Raw genomic sequence first — 19,997 nt, forward strand, 5'->3', positions numbered from 1 at the left:
CACAGCACCCAGAGACTTCTGAGAATTCCAGATCCAGCTACACAAGCCTTGAATGCCTCTGTATGGCAATTCACAGTCGACCCACGGTCGTGTGAAGCTAAAGCAGCAAATAATCCCTTGTGTGGCTCCTTTCTGTGCAGATTCACAGAGTCCTGAACAACAGGAAACAATTTCCAAAGATGGATAAGCGTAGTCAAAGAATTCCTCCACCGCTCTATGAACAATCTTCAGCAGGATGAGGAAAAATTTGTCAAGGGTTTGCAAGTCACAGTTCCAGCTGATCTCAACACTTGCACAATGCTGAAGAGCACAAAGCCAGGCTCTGCTTCACTGGACAGAGAAGTTGGAGATTGCACAAGAAGTTTGTGATGCTTCACAGAGACGTAACCAGCCTTAACTCAGCGCTCCAACTTTTGACCTCCAGTGATTCAGACCTCTGTGATTTGAGTACCACTGTCCTCAGATGATTGTCCCACCCACAAGTTCCAGAGCTAATCGCAGTGGAATCCATTTTCAGTTACAGTTTTCAGTCACAGCTGTCGACAGTCTCACACCCTAAACCTAAATCTCCATGTATTCAATTTTATATTGCTATAACGGGCTGTGACAATAAAGTCTGCAGCAACTGTAGGCAGTAGAGTCTGCAGCCACTACACCTGAATTCAGCCAAGGATCACAAATCAGACTCCTCACCCTAATGTTCACACTTCCTTGTCAGCACAGAAGAACCTGTACCTTCCAGAAATGGAGAACTGATATGCAGCCCTGAAGAGCCCAACATAACATGGCAAGCCCACGTTACATCAGAACAGAAAGCAAGTCTGACTCTCAGGCCTGCACTAAAAATATTTAAGTTGGAATTTCTCAGCCTGAATCTGCAGCCTGCTATGAGCTCCACCTGCCACCCAAGTCTTCTGTCAAAATCCTCTCCTTCTGGAAGTGAATTGACTGGTGTTCTGACAGTTATAGTTAGTCTTGTGAAAGATTACAAAGAACAACTATCTGCACAAATTAGAGAGTCTCCATTTCACTCCTTGTGTGTCAACTGTGAAATTGAGAACAGCTTTGGGCTCCAAGGAGGGTAAGTACAGCCTCTGACAGTCCTCTCCTACAGTGGCTCTTCTTGTGCAAGATCTGTTTCTGATCTCTGCCTGACAGCAAACACATCCTCAGGCGTTTCTAGGAAGACCCAGACAAAGGCATTAGCAATGGCCAGTAGTGCCCCAGCTGTCTCTGGGAGGGAGGTGAGTTGGCTCACACAAAAGTGAGGAACATCCGCTCTGTTCAAACACAGCCCCAGCTGAACAGGAGCGAAATGACATCCTGGATGAGACTGGAGCGAGTGTAAACGTTTTACACGAGCCACCAAGCAGTTAATACCACCTCAGTACTGACCTGGGCTGGACTCCAGCCAACATCCTAGATGGGAAGAAAAACTTAAATACAACCAAAAACATCAGTAGCCAATACACTATTTCTGTTTAGTCCCTTATTTACCCTTAGGCACGCAAAATAGGAAGTTTACCCTCCTTGTGCATGTCATAAGAATTTTTATTTGCTGCTGGCTCTGAAAGTTTCTAGAAAGTGGGATGAACATTCAAAAAAAGTCCAACAAGATCTGCTCTCCTCTGCCAAAACAAAAAAAAATATTCATGAAAACCAAACAAGCAGCCACTGAACTGTCCCGTCAGGGAAAATTTCCCAGGGCCAAGGCCTCTGGACAAAATACCAACTCCCTTGTATTCCTACAGGAAGAGGGGCTCAGCCAAGCCAGCTATCTGAGGAACCAGACCCTTCCTGCTACACCAGTGTGCAGCTACTCCAGCAGCACTAGGTCAAAACACAGCGCTGCCGTTTTACAAACATCTGACAAATCCAGCACAAAGGAGACCTCCCTTAAACAGAAAGTCCAAGGATGGGGATAGAAACAGCAGGAAACAAGACACCGTGGATTTTAAACCATGGGTCTGGTAAAAGGAGGAAAGAGAAGCTCAAGGTTTGAGTGCAGAGGTGTGCAGCACCCTGCTACCACCAAGACAACTCTACATGTCCACTGAAAAGAGGTGTGGGGGGTTTTTTTAAACCCTGGGTTGGTATTTGGTTGAGATTTGCATAACTTTAGGCAGCTGGGTCTGACTTGAACTGGAAGTTGCCATAAGCAGCACCGAGGTTACAACACATTCTAATCCAGGACTGGATCACTCTTCTGAGCAGTTCCTAGGCAGCAGAAATCTGCTGTGGCAAATCAGAACAGTGTGGACACTCAGCAGTGGCCTCCAAATCTCTGGGCATCAGCAATCCTCATGTGCTCGCGCTCCAGAGCCCTCAGGTGGAAGTGACAAGTGCGTAGGTTTGACCCCTTACAACAGCTGTGGAGCACTTACCACGTGGAGATCAGAATTTGGTAACTGCTGATTCTAACTCATCTAGGGAAGGAAAACACGTTACGTCAGGATTTACATTGCAACAGAGCACAGGAGTGCCACTGGACAGCGAGCACCCCGGAGTGAAGGATAGAGTTTCACAAGATGCAGAAAGGCGAATTAACAGTTCACCACTGCCAAAAATGGAGAGGTTTTACTCCCTCTTCCAGACATGTGCTGCTGCCATTTACTTGTGTAGGCTGTGGCTCTCACACGACCCTTCTGTGAACCAGTTCAACAGAATATACACCCAGCCAAAAAAAGCTGACTGTCTCCTTTTGGGTCAGAAAAGAGAGGAGCACAGCAGTCAGCAAGAAGGGCTATGTCCAAACAGTCAGAGAGTAGAACAAGGTAAGGATGAGTGAAAGTAAAGCCATCTCTCCCCTTTCAGCAGCAGCAAGCCCTTATATTGACTCAACTGCCAGCAGGACCACTGCCCCAGACACCCCAACATCTCATATTGCCACACAGGTAACCACAGTCAGGAATAAGATTGCCAAAGACTGCTGTGTTCCTCTCCATCCGCATAAGTAAAAATGGGTCTGGACGCAGCCGGAGACAAAATATTGTCAGAGCTTGCACATTCTAAGTTAATTATGAGCCTTTTAAAAAGTAACAGTAACAGGAAAGCATGTGGACCCTCTAACCAGTAAAGGGAAGAGGAGGATTTACATGGTTATGCAAGAATAGGCATGAAACTTGAGGAAAAAAAATAGCATCTTTTAAGCTGTGGAAATCCTATCCATGCAGCATAAACAGAGCTGAATATAGACCCGTCCAGGCAAAGCGCCAGTTACAAAATTTGAGACACACATAAAAGATGATGAAATGAAGGACTGAAATATTAGTGTAAATTCTGAATTCATTAAAAGCATTAGAAGCACAGATTCTGCCCATGAGATGAAGAGTGCCCTGGCTACAAGCAACAGGAGGATTCCAGTAACAAAGGATGGGGACACTGAAGAGACACTGCAATCACATCCATATTTAGAATAGTCTCATTGAGGCATTCCTATCCTGAAGGCTCTTAAATGGGATATGGGAATGCAGACTTGAGAGACTGTAGTCCTTGAAGAGAACATTTTTCTTCTTCCCATTCAGTATGTAACAAGCGTAACTCCCAACAGCATAAATATAAAAGCTTTCAACAAATGCAAACCTACCCTTAAAAAACCAAGACATATGAAGTTTTAAAAGCCGGAATCAATAAAGAGATATGAAATTCCAGCAAATCTCTCCCAGATAGTGGGGATGCCAAATAAAAGGTTAATATATTGATATATAAATAAAGACTTGCTGGCTTGACCTGTCAACCAATCTGAAATGGTTTGTTTTCCTTTTTTTTTTTTTTTAAAAAAAGGAACTTGTGTCAAATGTCATATGTGGTTTAACTGGCTTGTTAAAAATCTAATTACTAAGGAAGTACTCACAAAATGGTGGATTTTTCTTTTAAGAAGTTTTCATTTCTGCAAGGGTTCTCTGCAGCAGGGTGGGAGCAGACTTGGAAGCGACACTAAACTCTTTATAAGCCAGAAAGTGTAAGTCATCGTCAACAATTGACTTTACACAAAGCACTGCCAAAAGCACAGTGTAAACTCACGGAGCAGGGCAGGGGGAAATGACAACAAAATAGTTAACATTTTTCAGTTGTGTGGATCTTGGTACTACTTATAACTATAATAGGTAGAAAGTTTTAAAATCAAGGTTTCAATCTGATGAGCACTGTACTAAAAGGTAACCCAAGTAATTACAGACAGTGGACCAGCAACAGCTCTGAAAGACAGGGTACAGAGGGCCAAGGAGCACATGGTTACAAATCTGGTTAAAGCAGCTACTTTTCACTTTAAAGGAGTTCCTGGGAATGAAAGGAGGACAATGTTTCAGAACTGGTCCCCCAGTCTACTCTGGGAGATGTGGGTGGTAATTTGATGGAAACTGCTGATGGCTCTACAGCTGCAGAGCTCTTAGGGGATTTTTTCAGCATTGGCAGAAGAATGTGGCTCAAGAGTTTCACAATGTCACGACAGAGGCCCGCTGAAAGAAAGGAAATTGTTAAAGCCAGACAGAAAACTAACATTTTTAGAACTGCAGTGTATTGGAGCCAGTGGATGGAGAAGAGCTGGAGAATGTTTAAGGTTTTCTTATCTCTTCCTACATGAGAAGGTAGATGACCTATGGCTCTACCTGTCATCTGGTATCCTGACAGAAGTATTAGGCACAAGTGTTTGGCTGTCTTGTTTCAGCAGCAGTAAGAGAAATAGTGAGGATTTCTTTTTACCAAGAGCAGTATTAATAAAGCAATTAAACGCATGACAGCTTCTTCATCTCAGTGCCCTGAACAGAAGTTATTGTTTTGTTATTTGACAAAGACAAATTTTATTCTATCAACCAAAGGCTGTTTTACTCACAAGAGAACTCAAGCCCACAGAAAACGGCAACTAAAAAAAAAATAAACTGCAAAGACCAAAGGGAAAGCAGATTTTTGAGAGGTAAAGATGAGTAAGAGAGACCAATCTCCAGCACTGACCAAAAATGGAAATGCCAGCAATACTGAAATAGAAGCAGCATGAGAATAAACTTCCCTTTCAGAGGTACATGAAATAAATCCTTCTTCAAATTACTTTCTAAAAAAGGGTTTTCACCATGATTTGATTGTTCCACCACCAATCCTACGATAAAAGTCAACAATCATCTGAGATAACTGGACAGAATATTTTGCACTAGTCTAGAGAAGTAAAGATTCCCAGTGCCTACATTTCTGCTTTGCTGAAAATTAAGTTGACTTCTTTGTCTCAACTCATCATATTCTTCTCTGCTCTGCACTGAACTAGGGCACAGAGGGAAATGGATTAATTTTCCTATCACATACCTAGATGGACATGTAGTTCACATGGACACGTACCTATTCACATCACTATCATCCCAGTACTGCTGAATACTTCAAAATTAACCTCTGACCCACCTCAAACCACAGTGGCATCCACAACCCACAGAGAAACAGAGGGACCAGGCTCTGCCACTTACACAATAAATCTACAATTTCCCACACATGCACAGCAGTACAACTGCCCCCTCACCAAGAACAATATTCCACTTCTATCTCTGCCACAAATCCAAGCCCAAGAGTTTTAAAGCAGTTGGAAAATAGAGCAACCCCAACTCCTTTCCCCCCTCCAAAACAGAAAACCAAAAAAAAAAAAGAAAAAAAAAGAAAAAGCTGTTTCTGCCAAGCAAGCACTGAATACACTGCATTCCATTTCATTAAAACAATTATTCAAAAGCCAGCCAAGAATTACATAAAGCTTCCTCCCTGCACCACCCCCAGCCCCTTCCTTCAGCCCTCCTCCCCAGCAAACAGCCTCCCAGCTCTGCAGGGCTGGGATCACAGCAGAGCAAAACTGCTCTGGGGAAGTGGCACCCAGCACCTCACATCCCACGGGCTGTTCCACCCCACAGACTGCATTCCCCAAGCCCAAGCAATGCACTCAGAGGGCTCCAGAAGATCCAGGCAGCCCAGGAGGTCTCTGAGTTTCCCCCCCACCTAAGCAGCACCACGGTGATCTCTTTCGAGTAGTTTTCTCCCTCACATTTGCTGGTAAAGCAGCACGCAACAAATGAAGCCCTGAACCAACTCCTACACAAAAATGAATGATAATCTAGCAGATTTTCTCTCTAAGTCACACAGCCAGGGCTCTTAAGCATGATCCCAAGGCAGAAGGTGCTGGAGGCACCAGATTTAAGCAATTAAGAAGTACAGGAGCAACAAGCCAGAGCAGCTGTGCTTGGGAGGCACTGCCCAAGGGAACTGCTCGGGACAGCCAAGCAGCAAATCTCAGATTAAGCACCAGCAGGATAGACTGAAAACTACAAGCTTAGGGTTATAAGAACCTGACTGACAAATTCATCCCAAGCTCCACACAGCCACTCCTCAGCTCCCAGCCTGACTGACAGTGCTGAGCTCCTCGCATTTCACAGCAGGAAAGAAAAGGCAGCTTCTTCTGGCCAGCACTGCTCACCCACCCACAACTCTGAGTTGGCCACTGATAAGAGATTTCATGACGTGGATGAAATGGCATTTCATTCCCTCCCCCAGTGCTCCAGCTCTCTGCAGGGATCCTGTCTAACTGCTGGAGCTGCTCACAGCCAGACGGAATAGTTCCAGCTGTGCATCACGCTGCCTAACCAGGCCTACACAGCCCCAAAAAAGTCTCTCACATAAAACCATAACGAACAAGAGCTTCAAAGCAGAAGTACCACTCCTGAGCACCTTCCTCTTGGGGACCACCTCTGCCATCAGCAAGAAATAAAAAACCAAACCTAGTCCCAAGGCTGCTGCTGGTGCTGAGGAATGGAGAGCAGCAGATACAACTAATGGTCAGACAACATGAGAAGAAGAGACCAGCCAAGCCATCATCTTATTCCAACTCGTGGGGCACCAGTAACCTCCAGTGACGTGCAGTTAGCCTTAGGCTCTTCTGCCTGACCCAGCTGAAATTAGTGGCTCCAACCCAAAAGAAACCTTTTCACAGAGAAACCTTGAACTTGTTTAGAACCATGAAAGAGGATAGAACAAGGGCGTACTAAACCTCTAATCCACGGCAAATTATTTACAGCCCTCCTGCCCATGACCTTTTCTACCTCTGGCTTCTTTTACTGCCTCCTGCTTTTATTAAAACCCAGCCTAACCACAGGTCCTGAGCCACCACAAACTTCCCCATTGCACAAAGTGAAATTCCCTGCTCACCTTCCTCTTCAGCAATAGAAATAAAGCAAGATCCTACGAGGCGTCTAGACAGACACAGGATTAATTCTGTCTGCCAGCTCAATTCTGTGACAAAAACATGGGATTGGTTTATTCCTGGAGCCCCCATACAGTTTGATTTATAGCTGAGCCATTTAAAGCACAATTCCCCATGCAAAGTGTCATTCAGAAAGTTTATTCCCTGGAGCGCCATTTACTTTTTTTGATGTTCTTCACATCATTTGCAAAACGTTAAGAGATTTAAACACATGCAATAAACAGTAAAAACCACAAGAAATCAAGCTACACTCCACTGCATGGTGCCAGCCAGACACACTCAGTACCTCACCCAGCAGAGCCATCTGCACCAACGTGGATATGTAGTAAGAACACTGTGAGGAGAGGCATGACAAGCTGCATTGGAAGACTTCAGACTATCTCATCATCATTTAAATAACTTGAACTGAACTTGTTCACAGTGCAGAGACAGTCCAGCACAGGGAAAAAGGAGCCAAGCACTAACAATGCAGGCTGCCTCCCCCTGTGGGCTGCCATAAGTTCTCTTGGCTCCTCATCTTACAGTTGTCTCAAACTGCTTAGATAAATTTCCCATGTAAATTCAGAGTAATTACTGTCTGCTACAAGAAAAAGCTGCATTTATGTGAACAGAAGAAGAGCTTACCAAATTCCTAAACAGCACAAACACAACCTCGGGGACTCAGTTCCTGTAACCGAAACACCAACACCAAACATTGCTCCACAGCACTGCAGTAGCCATTTCTACTTTGTTTACTCCATCAGCATTTAAAAACACACATGCACAGAAGAGAGAGTGTGGATTTTGACACCAGCCAGTCAAGGGAGGCTGTCCCCAGCCAGCTGGTTGCTGCTGCTTTGGGGCCACTTGCAAAGAGAAGAAGCATGAATGGGAAAAACAGCTAAGGGTGATACAAGGAAGTCATCACCCACCTCCTATTTTTATGGTGTATCTTTAGCACGCAACATTCTTTGAATGACTTCACGAAGCTCTGTGGTAAAGGGAAAGACTAGAGTAGAACTACTGTGGGGAACTTGGAAGGGAAAGGAAATCTTTTCTCCCTACTCACAGCCTGTCATAACAGAGGATGAAGAAAGGATGAGCAATCAAGAAAGGCAGAGAGGGAACACTCAACAGGGCTGAGAAGGGAATAAAAACTTGAAAATCTAACTCTAATGTGCTACTGTAAGCTTTTCCAGCAATGTTGACCAGAAAAGCTTGAAAGAGTTATATTCTGATATATTCAGCTGGAAGCTATTTCAGAAACACAAAGATCTCAACCAACATTAACCACACTTTGCAGGTAAGGACTAATTATCCCTGTTTAACAGACAGAGAAATAATATGCCTTAAGTCAGGCCACATTTTTGAGGCTGTGGATAAATGGTTACTTTATGCTATATTAAACATAAACCACAGCTAAAAGAGGTGGCCTCACCTACTTCCCAGTCCACTGTCCACGTAAAAAAATGATGACCCTGAGAAGAATCAGCTTGCTGACCCAGCTAACTGTCCAACAGTTACTGTGGACACAAGGAAGGGAGACGGCAGCAGGGAACACACACCTCACAGTAGCCAGCAGTTAAATCAGGTTAAACCAATCTGAGATCACAACTTCCACTTTCTCTCCCATCCACTTAACTCCAGCCCAAAATGGAAAGGAATGGTGCCACTCCTTGTTTCTGCTCTGCACTGGGTCATCGATCCACTGGCAAATCATTTGTTCAATTTGGGGTGAAAGGCTGGTTTTCCAAAAGATGAGAAATTTGAACTAATTCACTCTGGAGCCTGATCTCATTAAGTAAACAGTGAACACACAAGAGATGGGGAAGCTGAAATCACCATTTTTGGCTGCCATCTGAAACTGGATGACACGCAAGGTGAAATTTTACAAACACTGAAACAAGGACACAAAGGTCTCCACAGTTCCCTACTTAGAGTTTTAAAATATAATATCCTAACAGTCATGACAACCTGTACTACCAGGGCTTGTTCTTAAACATCTGTTAGTTAGGACAGGCTAAAGTGAGCAAGAAACTCATTCCCTAAACCCCATCCTCTCATCAGAGCACAGGGAAGCCTCCCCAGACAATGTCTCACTTTCAGGCAGCTGGAGTAGAAGAGCATCTTCATTAACAGCTTCCGCATCAGACAAAAAGGGACACACAAGATCAGCACGCAGAGCAGGAAACTGGGATCAGAGATCCTATTCACTCCCACTGATTTTCCACTAGCACAACACAACTACATTCAGAATCTGCTCTGGCTGTCTCCAAAGCTGCAGCAGATCCTGGGTATCACAGCTAACACTGATTCAAACAGATTTGTTTTGTGGCCATGGACAGGCTTTTTCCTCCCTCTGGTTGCAGAGATTAAGGAATTTATCTGTCTAGCTGTCTTAGCAGGAGATCAGAAAACCAACTCTGATCTAACTAGAAGTGCATTATTATTGCTTGTCCTACTGCCAGACTTAAGAATTTTAGCCGTCATTTCTGTAATTTTGCAACTTGTTTCATATAATAAATGCACTTTGAAGGGGAAGAGGTGAAGAAAAAGGGGTCCAGAGAAATCGAAGCATTGTGATTCCCTGGGAAAGAAAGAACAAGTAGAGAGAGTTGAAGATGTATGAGAAGTTGCCCATTTCTCTCTCTAGAGGCAGAGATGGTGTCGGAGGATCAATTTTAACCAGGAGGGCAGCTGAACACTTGGGATAAGTTGACCTCTCCCAGCGAGGGACAAAGGAGCTAAAGACAGCACAGAGTCCAGCCTTTCCATGGAAATAGAGCAACAAGAAAAGAAGCCTCTCTCTTCATCACACACTGCTCGAGGCAGAGGACTCCCTGTCTGAGTTGCTCAGGACAATGAAGTCCCTGTTTTACGAGGGGTCACAACAGCTAAGGAGCTGAAACAAGTCAGAACCCCATTGTGCAGAGTATTAGTTCTGTTTACAGCCTTCTCGCCCAGCAGCAGGAAGGGCTCAAGAAACCTGAGCCAGAAGAAAGCCAAGGGACCAAATTACTTTGCCAGTTCTTCCCCCCCAACACCATTTCCTGGGCATAGCTGACCATGAGCCATTTCACAGAAAACTTTCAGTCAAGTAAGACCAAAAGCCACAGCACATGACTCCCAGACTGAAGGAACTGAGTCAGAAACGGGCAAGCGTCCCCCTCAGAAGAGGGACAGACAGCACCGCCCTGCAGAGCACAGCAATCTTCCAAATGTTAGGACAGATGACAGATGGAAACACATGCATGTCCCTCCACACTCCCATGAAAAATCAATGGCAAGATTGCTTCCTTTAGAGTCAACCTTGAGAGGATTAAGGACTGAAGAGAGGGTGGATTAGAGTTCCTAAAACAAAGGGAAACAACTTTTTAAAGCAAAATCTGTGGTGCCACTGAACCTTCACTCCTAGAATTTTGAAAACACATTGCTAGACAAACCTTCTGTGACAGAAGTGAGCAAGCCCTTCTAGAAGTGAGCAAGCCCTTCTAGAAGTGAACAAGCCCTTCTAGAAGTGAGCAAGCCCTTCTAGAAGTGAGCAAGCTCCTTCTAGAAGTGAGCAAGCCCTTCTAGAAGTGAGCAAGCCCTTCTAGAAGTGAGCAAGCCCTTCTAGAAGTGAGCAAGCCCTTCTAGAAGTGAGCAAGCCCTTCTAGAAGTGAGCAAGCCCTTCTAGAAGTGAGCAAGCCCTTCTAGAAGTGAGCAAGCCCTTCTAGAAGTGAGCAAGCACACCTAAAATAAGGACACAGACCAGTTTACATGCCCAGCCAAAACACTGCCATAAATATGTTCTCATTAAAGAGGAATAACTTCTTTGTAAAACACCTTTTACAAGCTCCACTGAATGCTGTTTTGTTTTTGATTGCACAATCCAGTTTAAAAAAATCTGAAGACTTTAAAAATAAAACTAAAATAAAAAAAAAAACAGCAGAAGAGAAACAAGAATTTCAAAGCCATCAAATGAAAGCTTCTAAAAGCAACACCATTTCTGTTTGGAGTAACCAAAAGGTTTCCCAGTAGTGTTTGCAAATAACCCCTTTCAGGAAAAGGCTGTAAAAAACATTCAGAGTCAAAAATCAAACAGTATCTGACTAAAGCAAATGTCAAGCTTCTTTTCTCTTACTCCTCACCACAAAAGACATGACACATTACACAAATTAGGTTTCTTCCTCCACAACCAGGAGATCTTAATGGATCTGTTCCCACATACTACTTAGACAAAGTAGCACCACAGAACCAAGAATAATTTAACATCTAATTCAGTATCTCAGATTGTCTAAACAGAGTATGCGTGGTCGGTCGCTTGTGTGCTGGAAGCACAGGCTGTGCTTTGGCAATCCCCTGAGAGGGACGAGAGCCCCAAGTCAGGATTCTCACTCTTTAGGACAAAGTTGTACTCTCTGTGCCAATTTACAACACTGAAGAGCAGCAAACTCATTCAGCAAACTTCCTGTCAAACTCCAAGCACATCCGCAAAATACACTTCCTTAGAGAGATCCGAGGAAGACAATCTGGACGAGTCTGTCAGCTGCTCTCCTCCCCCCTTCCCACCACGGGCTGTTCTAGTCTATATCCAGCCCCAGCACTGCATGTCCTGGGCCACAGAGGCTCCCCCACATCAAGGGGGTGCACAGTTCCAGCTGCAGAAACAGTTTCCCGTGTGAACTGTGCACTGTAACATCACTTCTTCAATGCTGACGGGGAAAAAAAAAAGGAACAAAGTTTTTTTTCCAACTTCAAATGAAACCTCAATGGAAGACAAATCCATTCTCACACGTTTCATAACCTCTCCAGCCCAAGCACCAAACTGAGATACTTCTGGACCTCCATTTTACGGTGCACAAGTACACACTGATCAAATCCTCCCACTCTGCCATGAGGAAGATTTTTTTATAAAGGCAGAGAGTTAAAAACAAGCACACCAATGGGCTCTGTGAGGGATTCCCTCATGCCCAGCAAGGTCCATCACTCAACAGTCATCTCTGCACCACGCAGATTCAGAAGCATGGTGTGGAAACATCTAAGCTGATTTTACTTGACATCAACTCTGAACCTGCAAGGCATATCAGTCCCAGCTCAATACTACACTGCTTTTGGGCCAAAACTGGTCCTGGAAGCAGTGCAGCTATGTCCACATGGCATTGTGCCTGAACCAACAAGTCCTGCCGGACCAGCTTGACTCTGGACAGAGCCAGCACAGTCGTCTGTATCCATGGCACAGTTAATCCACAACTCAGATAATCCAGCCATAGATAATGAGGAAAGAAAAACAAACAACTCTCACTTCAGTTCGAAAGTCTGACTTATTTCAGGGGAGTTGTATCAGCACATTGTTCCCTTTTGTATGCATCTAAGGTGAAAGGCTTTAGAGAAATAAGTGAGCCATTTGGGGGCTAACAATGATTTGCAGAGAGAAAACAGCTGGTGTGCTTTTCTGTGGTGAAAGTTCTGTACACCAAAGAAAAGCTTAGAGAGGGAAGGGGTCACACTTTTTTTGTTCAACTGCTTACTGTTAATTAGATCTTGTCCAGCCTGAAAGGCTGCAAAAAAGTTGAGACAGACGCGGTGTAATTAAGACTTGATGAAATCAAGTTGCTGAAAGTAGAAGTTCTATTTTCAAAACCAGATCACAACTTTAACCTCTGGTGGTGCCAATACATTTAGCACCTCAGAAGAACAAGCCAGACAAACTCAGAAGTTTTTCACAATTTCTTTGCAGTCCACCTCTAATCCTCCAACAGAAGGAAGGAAGAGTGTGATGAAACCACAGAAGCCTATTCCAACAAAAACTGACTTCCTGGGAAGTCACACTGCCACTATTCAAGGAATGCAGTAGTTGCAGTGAGTACAGTACAGCTCCCATGGTTCACTGAAGAGCATGCTGATGAGACACTAAACTGGAGACACCAAAGCATCCCTACACAGGGGTGCTATCTGTATGCTCACCTCGAAGGGCCACTCAGCAAGTCACTACACAGACTGGGTGAATCCTGTTCTGACTAGCAAGGCATTCCTGAACACGCTAGGAACATGCACCAAATCTCCAAGAGATAACCAGGCTGAGGGATATGAGAAAAGGTAAACAGAACTGTCTCCACTTAAAGAAACAACAACCGTGAGAAGAAGCTGAAGTGGAAATTCATTCTGTTTCCACCACCAGCTGCTCCACCCGGGTAGAGGGTGAGATTTCACTTCCCAAGGATGAATCCTTCGTGGTGCACCTTTCACCAGGAAGCCACACAGCAGATGGACTCCTTGTCCCTTAAGTTTTATCACTGGCAAAATTCAAAGTCTGCTTTCTGAAGGTGTGATCACCAGCTTTATGCCAGCACTGTAATGTGAGCTTACAGGTCCAGGAAAAAAAGGAGCAATTTGCTTGGACTATATCTTAACAGAACGTCTGGTTTCTATTAAAGGTAGGATGGAAGTAACGGATCACGGCCCCTCCCCAGTGTCTGATTTAATCAGTTTCATAAGCGGAACTCAGTCACCCTAATGTCTCCCAGAGCACAAGGGATTTTGGCAGATCCACACCCTTTCCGGCTTGGTACCAAAGGAACTCAAACTCTCTAGATCTTTCCCGTGCGACCAGCTGCCTGACATTTCCCCACTGCACGGTTTCGGATGGTTGCAGCACACCTGGGAGAGGCAGCGGGAGGACGAGGATGAGCTCTGAGCCCGGCTGGGCTCCTCTTACCCCCGAGGGCTCCCCACTCCGTACCCGCGCAAAGTTCTGCTCTCGCCCAAGAGCAGGCTGGAGAGCCTGCGGCAGGGCAGGGAGGCGGTGTCTGTGAAACCCGACCGCGCTCCGCTCCCCGCCGCTCCGGGCACGGCAGCACCGGGCGCCCTTCCCGGCCGGGGCAGTGCCGGGACAGCCCCCGCCGGCCCTGCCCGCGGGCCTCGGGGCAGCGCAGCCTCGGGGCCCGCGGGCGGAGAGCCGGGATGGCCAGCGCGGTGCGCGGGCAGCGACACGTCCCCGGGCGCCGGCGGGCGCGGCCCGAGCCCCACGGAGGGGGCGCAGCGTGGCCGGGCGGGCCGCGGCAGCCGCCGCCCGAGGCGCGGAGAGGCGGCGGTGCGAGCCCCTCACCCGGCGCGGGGGACCCGCGCGGCTCGGGACTCACCCAGGTCGTCCATGGTGCCGCCGTGCCCGGTGCCGCCGTGCCCGGTGCCGCCGCCGCCCCAGCGCCCGCAACTTTCCCGGCCCGCCCCCGCGCGCGCGCCCGCCCCGCGCGCCCCCGCCGCGCCCGCCCCGCGCTGCCCCCCCTGCCGGCCGCGCCGGGAGCCGCGGGGCGGGGGCGGCTCCGAGGGCCGGCCGCGTTCGCCTTCCTGGCTCGGGGGGGAGAAAGCGCCCTGGGAAATGTTGGGAAATGCAGCGCCCGGAGCCGCCGCCCGCCTGCGGGGCTCCGTCCCCGCCGCGATGCCCGCCCTGCCGTCCCGCTCGCCTGCGGGCCCGCACACGGCCGAGGCTGGCGGTGCCCCGGCAGGAACGCGATCCGAACCCTGCGCTCTTCACTAGAGGAGCAGGACCCTCCCAGGGTAGGGTGGGTGCCGGGCCCGGAGGAGCCCAGCATATGGGAAAATTGTGCCCCAAAACCTTCAAAGAAATCATCGTTTCTGAGCCCCGGCTGATTTACCCCATCCAACAAGGGAGGCTGGGCAAGGGAAACCCTTCCTGAACGATTTTCCACAAGCTGTGGCCACCATAAAGGAAAGTCACCAACCACTTCTCCTTCGCTGTGTTTAAAGAGTGTAACGCTCCTCCTGGATTTATCATATGATGGTGTATCTTGAATCACTGCCCACTTGCTTTTCCTTTCAAACCTCTATCAAACCACACACTCCAAGGCAGCAAAGCCCTTGCCTTGGCCGAGCCACAGCACAGCTCCACCCTCATCAGAGCTAGTGTTTACCATTGCACTCTGGCCAAATCGGCAGTAAAAGCAGTTGCTCAGCCCAAATATTCAGCTCCTATTCTGATGAGAGATACACCAAAAACTATCAGTGTGGGAACTGCTAAGGATCCAGGAAACATGACTCTTGTAGCACTTTTCCTTACAAAATTACTACCAAGTCAGAGAATGTTCCCAGGGCTGAACAGCACATGTCCTGTTGTTGAGCTGAGATTACGGGATTTCATTCCCATAAAAACAGAGACCATGAGGTCAGCTGTGAGCAATGTCCAGTGCTGTATTTTTCACTCTCTAGGCACAAACACACCCAGTTTCCCCTGCTAGCACAAGTCAGACATCATTATTTCCTGTGTTAAGTCATGCTATAACGAGAACTATCACTAGGGGGGCAGAGAAATATCCCCTCTCTCATCCCAGCCAATGCTTACAAATAGTCAACAGCCTCCAAGAAATTCATGCCAAGTTTTACTCCAAATCCAGGACTTGTCAGCAAATTATGTCCTTACCTAGATCTAAATACAACACAAATATGAGCAAAGACTTTCATTGTGTGCTTTGCCACTGATGCCAAGGACCTCACCTTACATCCCCATTGCTGGTCTCCCATAGCAAAATTTAAAACAATATTTGAAGGGACTGTTACATTTTCTCAAAACCCATCACTGACTGTGCAATGATGACTTCAGGATGTCACCCCAGGTGCAGCAACATAAACCACTGCCACTGATTGGTGGCAAAGCAGACCTAAGGTCATCAGAAACATGTCCTTTCCTGGGATCTGTGTTTTTCCTACAGCAACACGGCAGGCATCTGTCTTGGCTTGGGTTGTGTTTTTACCTCTGCATAAATAAAGTGCCCACTGTTCATATTGGAGCCTAGTATGCAATTTTTATCTTCACCTTCCTACCATGTCCTTTGGGAGTCTAGAAGTGAGTGCAAATCAAGAAAGCAGTTTCTGTTGTGTCTCAGGGCTGAAATTAAGCTGTCATAGCACTAGTTAGGGTTGTACCTGCAAGAAATGGGTTGTGTCCAAGCTGCTCAGTGTTAAGAATAAAAAAAATAAAAAAGTCATTGCATCTAAAGCTTTGCCTGTGGCTTCAGCATTGCTTTGAAAGGGTTGGGGGAGGTGGGGAGGCAGGGCTGCCACGAGTGATACTATCCTCTAGTAATACTGCTTTTAAAACCAACCTTGTTCTCACTGCAGTGCTCAAAGCCACGTGCTGTTCACAACTGAATTCTTCACACACGAACATTTCTTTCTAAAATTGCCAGTCCCTACCCCTCCTGTGATTGCCTGAGGACTAGGGGCAGGTTAAAACCCAAGCTGCCAAGACAACTTCTCAGTTGCAGGCTCAAGCTAAACTCACTCAAGCATCATTCACTCTCTCCTAACTTTCCTAACACCCTGGAACTACTGTTTTCTCATCACCTACCTGCTTTCTGCCTCAAACTCTCGCTGACTTTGTGAACACCTGCTCAAGCACCATCCTTACACAGCCGGGCAGAAGTAGCTGCAGTTCCCAAGTGATTTCCACCTCCAGCAATCTCTTTCCCCCTGGATCAGCATACCCAAGGTGTGCCCAGAAGGGTTAGTGATGCTGAGAGCAGCTACATCCCTCCTAATTGGTGTTGGATGGGAAGTACTAGGGAATGAAGGCAGGCAGTGCATCAGAGAAATACATGGGGTTTCCTCTTACGCTGTTCCCTGTGGCTACGACACATTGTGATTTACACTTATCTTTCACAGAAGGTGTAACAAGAAGTTATGACCCCAATTTATAGACGGGAAACGGGTCTGGGAGCTGGAAATGAAGTCAGAAAGTGAGTCAACATCAACAAAATCTTGGACTTCAGGGCTTCCTGTATCCACACAACCCGTGTTCAGAGTACTTGCTCAAGGCATCTTTCCTTCTTGTCAAAGCATCGTTTACCAGTTACAGACCAGCCCTCTAGAAGGGTGGTTTAACCCCCACACACTTGACACTCAGACTGCATGGATTAACAGTCCACCTGTCCCCTTCAGGGCTGTAATCTCAGACTGGCTGCCAAACAGAGGAGCGATCCAAGTTCATTTCTCGGTACCACTGATGAAAAGCACCATTAATTACAGAAGATAGTGTATGCAACTTGTCAGGTTTCATCATCAGTCTTTGGTCACTGTTGTGGATAATACCCCAGCATAACTGAACGTTACAAAAAACACTGTTAAAGAGGGAACTCTAGTATCACTACTAAGTTTTCTACCCTGCCTGGCTATAGTTTAAAGCAGCTGCCCAGCTCAGGGTCTTACCGGCAGGGCAGGAGCATCCAGATGGCACACGCGACCGTGCAGAGGACGTCAGAGGAACCTGTCAGCAGCACAAGCTACATCTGATTCATACAAAGTGATGGACAGCAGCTGCTTCCAGCTCCAGTGGAAACTCAGCCCAGGGAGCTGGTGTGCAATGGTTGTTAAATCTCCCTCCACAGCATCTGCTTAGGTATTAAATAAGACAACAGCTGCAAATTAGAAATGGATTCGGTTTACTTATATAATAGGATTTAAACACTAAACTCAGCAGCTTCTTTTTCCAGAGTAAAGGTCTGTGATTTCTTTGACAATAAGGAGTCTTTTTCTTTTTTCTTTTTTTAAGCAAATGATGCCAATGGATATATATAAAGAAATGCACACAAAATGGAGGTTACAGTACTTTACAGGGAAAGCTGTTCCCTAATAGGTTCTGAAGCAATTCTGGAGCCAGTCAAGCACAATTCAGACTTTCATGCCCCTCCAGTTGCTCCAGAAATGCTCCCTCTCCTCCCTGCCTAAACTATCTTCTGAGAGGCCAAGCTCCTCAAAGGATCCTCCTCAACAAGAGCTACAGGAGAAATGTTTCTCTGGTACCTCGGTCCCTCCATTTCCATTTTCCCTGACCGAGTCCTCCTTCAGCAGCTTTACAAGGAAGAGGCAAGAACACAGCTTTTTATGCAAAAGCACCCTCAATTTATTAAACCACGTTTTTGGCACAAGCAACTGCTGGCATCGCTGAGAGTGAACAAAGACATATTCATCGCTTGAAACGAACCTCTACAGCTGCCGTAAATATAACTATCAAAGACCAAGGGCTGGGCTCTAGCAAAAGTTTTCATCTATTTTTCACAATATAATTCAGTCTCCGTAGAGACTGTCAAAAATTGCCAATGCCGACTATATTTCAAGTCGTCATGGCGGGGTATTGGGAAAAGTTTTCAATTAGCAATAATCGCGCCTCGGATTAACCTCATTGGCTACGATACTGCCACTGCGCAAAGCTAACCCGTGCTTCCCGCCGCTGCCAGCCCTGGCCCCGGGGCCGCCGCCGAGCTCGGGGTGAGCCCCTCCGCCCGCCCGCTCCGCCCCGCAGCCCCCCTGGCAGCGCCCCCCGCCCGCTCCGCGCCCCCCGCGCCCCGCCGGGACCGGAGCCACCCGTTTTTCCCGTCGGTGCTGAGCCCCGGGACGGCCGCGAAGGCTGGTGGGAGAGGAGTATGCAAAGTAGGAGCGACGTCAGAGCGGCAGCGCGGTGCTGAATGAAGGGTCCCGAGCGCCCCCGCATCATCCCCGCGGGACCCCCGCCTGGGCACCCCCGGGGTCCGGCATCCCCAGCCAGCCCCTTACCCACCACCTGCTCCCGCCAAAAACGGGGTTTAATAGACTGAGGGCACTTTTAAATAAAAAGTTCGGTTCTTGCCTTTTTCTTTCAATGCTGTGGGAGAAGAAATGGGTCACTGAAAAAAAAAGTGGAGAGAAATTGGGTGGTCGAAAAACCTTACTCCTTCGGGGACCACATCACCTTAATAACATCCTAGTGGAATATGCTGTTCCCTTATTATTTCAAATATCTGTCTTTCAACCACACGAAATCAGCCTCTAAAGAGGCTCTCAAAAATTGCCAATGCCGACTGTATTTCAAGTCGTCATGGCGGGGTATTGGGAAAAGTTTTCAACTAGCAATAATCGCGCCTCGGATTAACCTCACAGGCTACGATACTGCCACTGCGCAAAGCTACCCCTCTTTCTCCCCCTCCCGGCCCCATGGCCACCGCTCCTCCGGGGAGGTCAGAGCGCCCCCGGGCGCTCCCCGCGCCCCGCCGGCCCGTGCCCCCCGCCCGCAGCCCGCGCTCCGCCGGGGCAGCGGGGATGGAGCGGGGGGCGCTGGGAGGATGCCCCGGGGGGCGGCGGGGCGGCCGGGACACGCGGAGGGTGCCGGGAGGGCGCTATGGTAATGAGCGCCTGGGAGAGGGCTGCTCTGAGCCGGGGACATCGCCCAAAATCGCCGTGTCCCATCCCGGGTGGGAACGGGGGGTTTCCCTCGGGGGGCGCCGGGGTGAAACGGGGTCTGCCGGCTGCCACCTGCCCTTTGCACCAGAGCAAAGCACCACCCAAGGGTTCAAAACCACGGTTGAACTATTAAGATAAAAGGCACTAAAAGTGATTTAGACTCACGGGGCTGCCAAAAAGAGAGTAGCGTCCCACACCTCCGCAGGGCCCAGGGGCGCAGGGACGGGCAGGGTGGTACCGCACAACGAGCGAGGAGGATGCGCTTCTTCCTCATGATCACAGTTACACACAGTGCTGGGCACAGGCTCGGCTCACCTGGTCTTGGAAATAACTGCAACAGGCAAGAAAAGTGGATTAGGAAATCGTGCAATGTTTGGAACTGATTAGCAAGAGCTCTTTGGCGACTGCATTCGAAAAGCAGTCCAAGTTACTAGAAAGAGCCCATTGCCTGTAAGACAGGTGAACATCTATTGTCAAGCTGCTACCATGCAGCAGACTGGCCTTCCTCCTACGGATTTGTTCCTCAGAAAAATAAGGCTCCTTTGAAACAAAAAGACCCAAAAACAAAACCCTCCTTATTGCCAGGCAA

General features: G+C 47.5%; 1 protein-coding gene and 2 non-coding genes across 4 annotated transcripts in view; all 3 read right to left on the reverse strand.

The window, feature by feature from the left end:
* Nucleotides 1-14,396, reverse strand: part of PXN (paxillin) — a 45,695-nt gene extending 31,299 nt beyond the window's left edge. For both annotated transcript variants that reach the window (XM_050318111.1, XM_050318110.1), the window contains exon 1: nucleotides 14,323-14,396. In XM_050318111.1, the coding sequence (XP_050174068.1) occupies nucleotides 14,323-14,335 (13 nt within the window). In that variant the 5' untranslated portion in view covers nucleotides 14,336-14,396. The remainder of the gene's footprint in view (nucleotides 1-14,322) is intronic.
* Nucleotides 14,397-18,263: 3,867 nt separating this feature from the next.
* On the reverse strand, nucleotides 18,264-18,404 carry LOC126641793 (U4 spliceosomal RNA). The gene has a single exon (XR_007629299.1). It is a non-coding gene; the product is annotated as a U4 spliceosomal RNA (small nuclear RNA).
* A 590-nt stretch (nucleotides 18,405-18,994) lies between these two features.
* LOC126641794 (U4 spliceosomal RNA) lies at nucleotides 18,995-19,135 on the reverse strand. Its single transcript, XR_007629300.1, has one exon. It is a non-coding gene; the product is annotated as a U4 spliceosomal RNA (small nuclear RNA).
* Nucleotides 19,136-19,997: the final 862 nt, after the last annotated feature.

This window comes from Myiozetetes cayanensis, unplaced genomic scaffold (genome assembly GCF_022539395.1).
Source record: "Myiozetetes cayanensis isolate MyiCay16 unplaced genomic scaffold, myiCay2020 scf21, whole genome shotgun sequence".
Taxonomy (NCBI): Eukaryota; Metazoa; Chordata; class Aves; order Passeriformes; family Tyrannidae; genus Myiozetetes; species Myiozetetes cayanensis.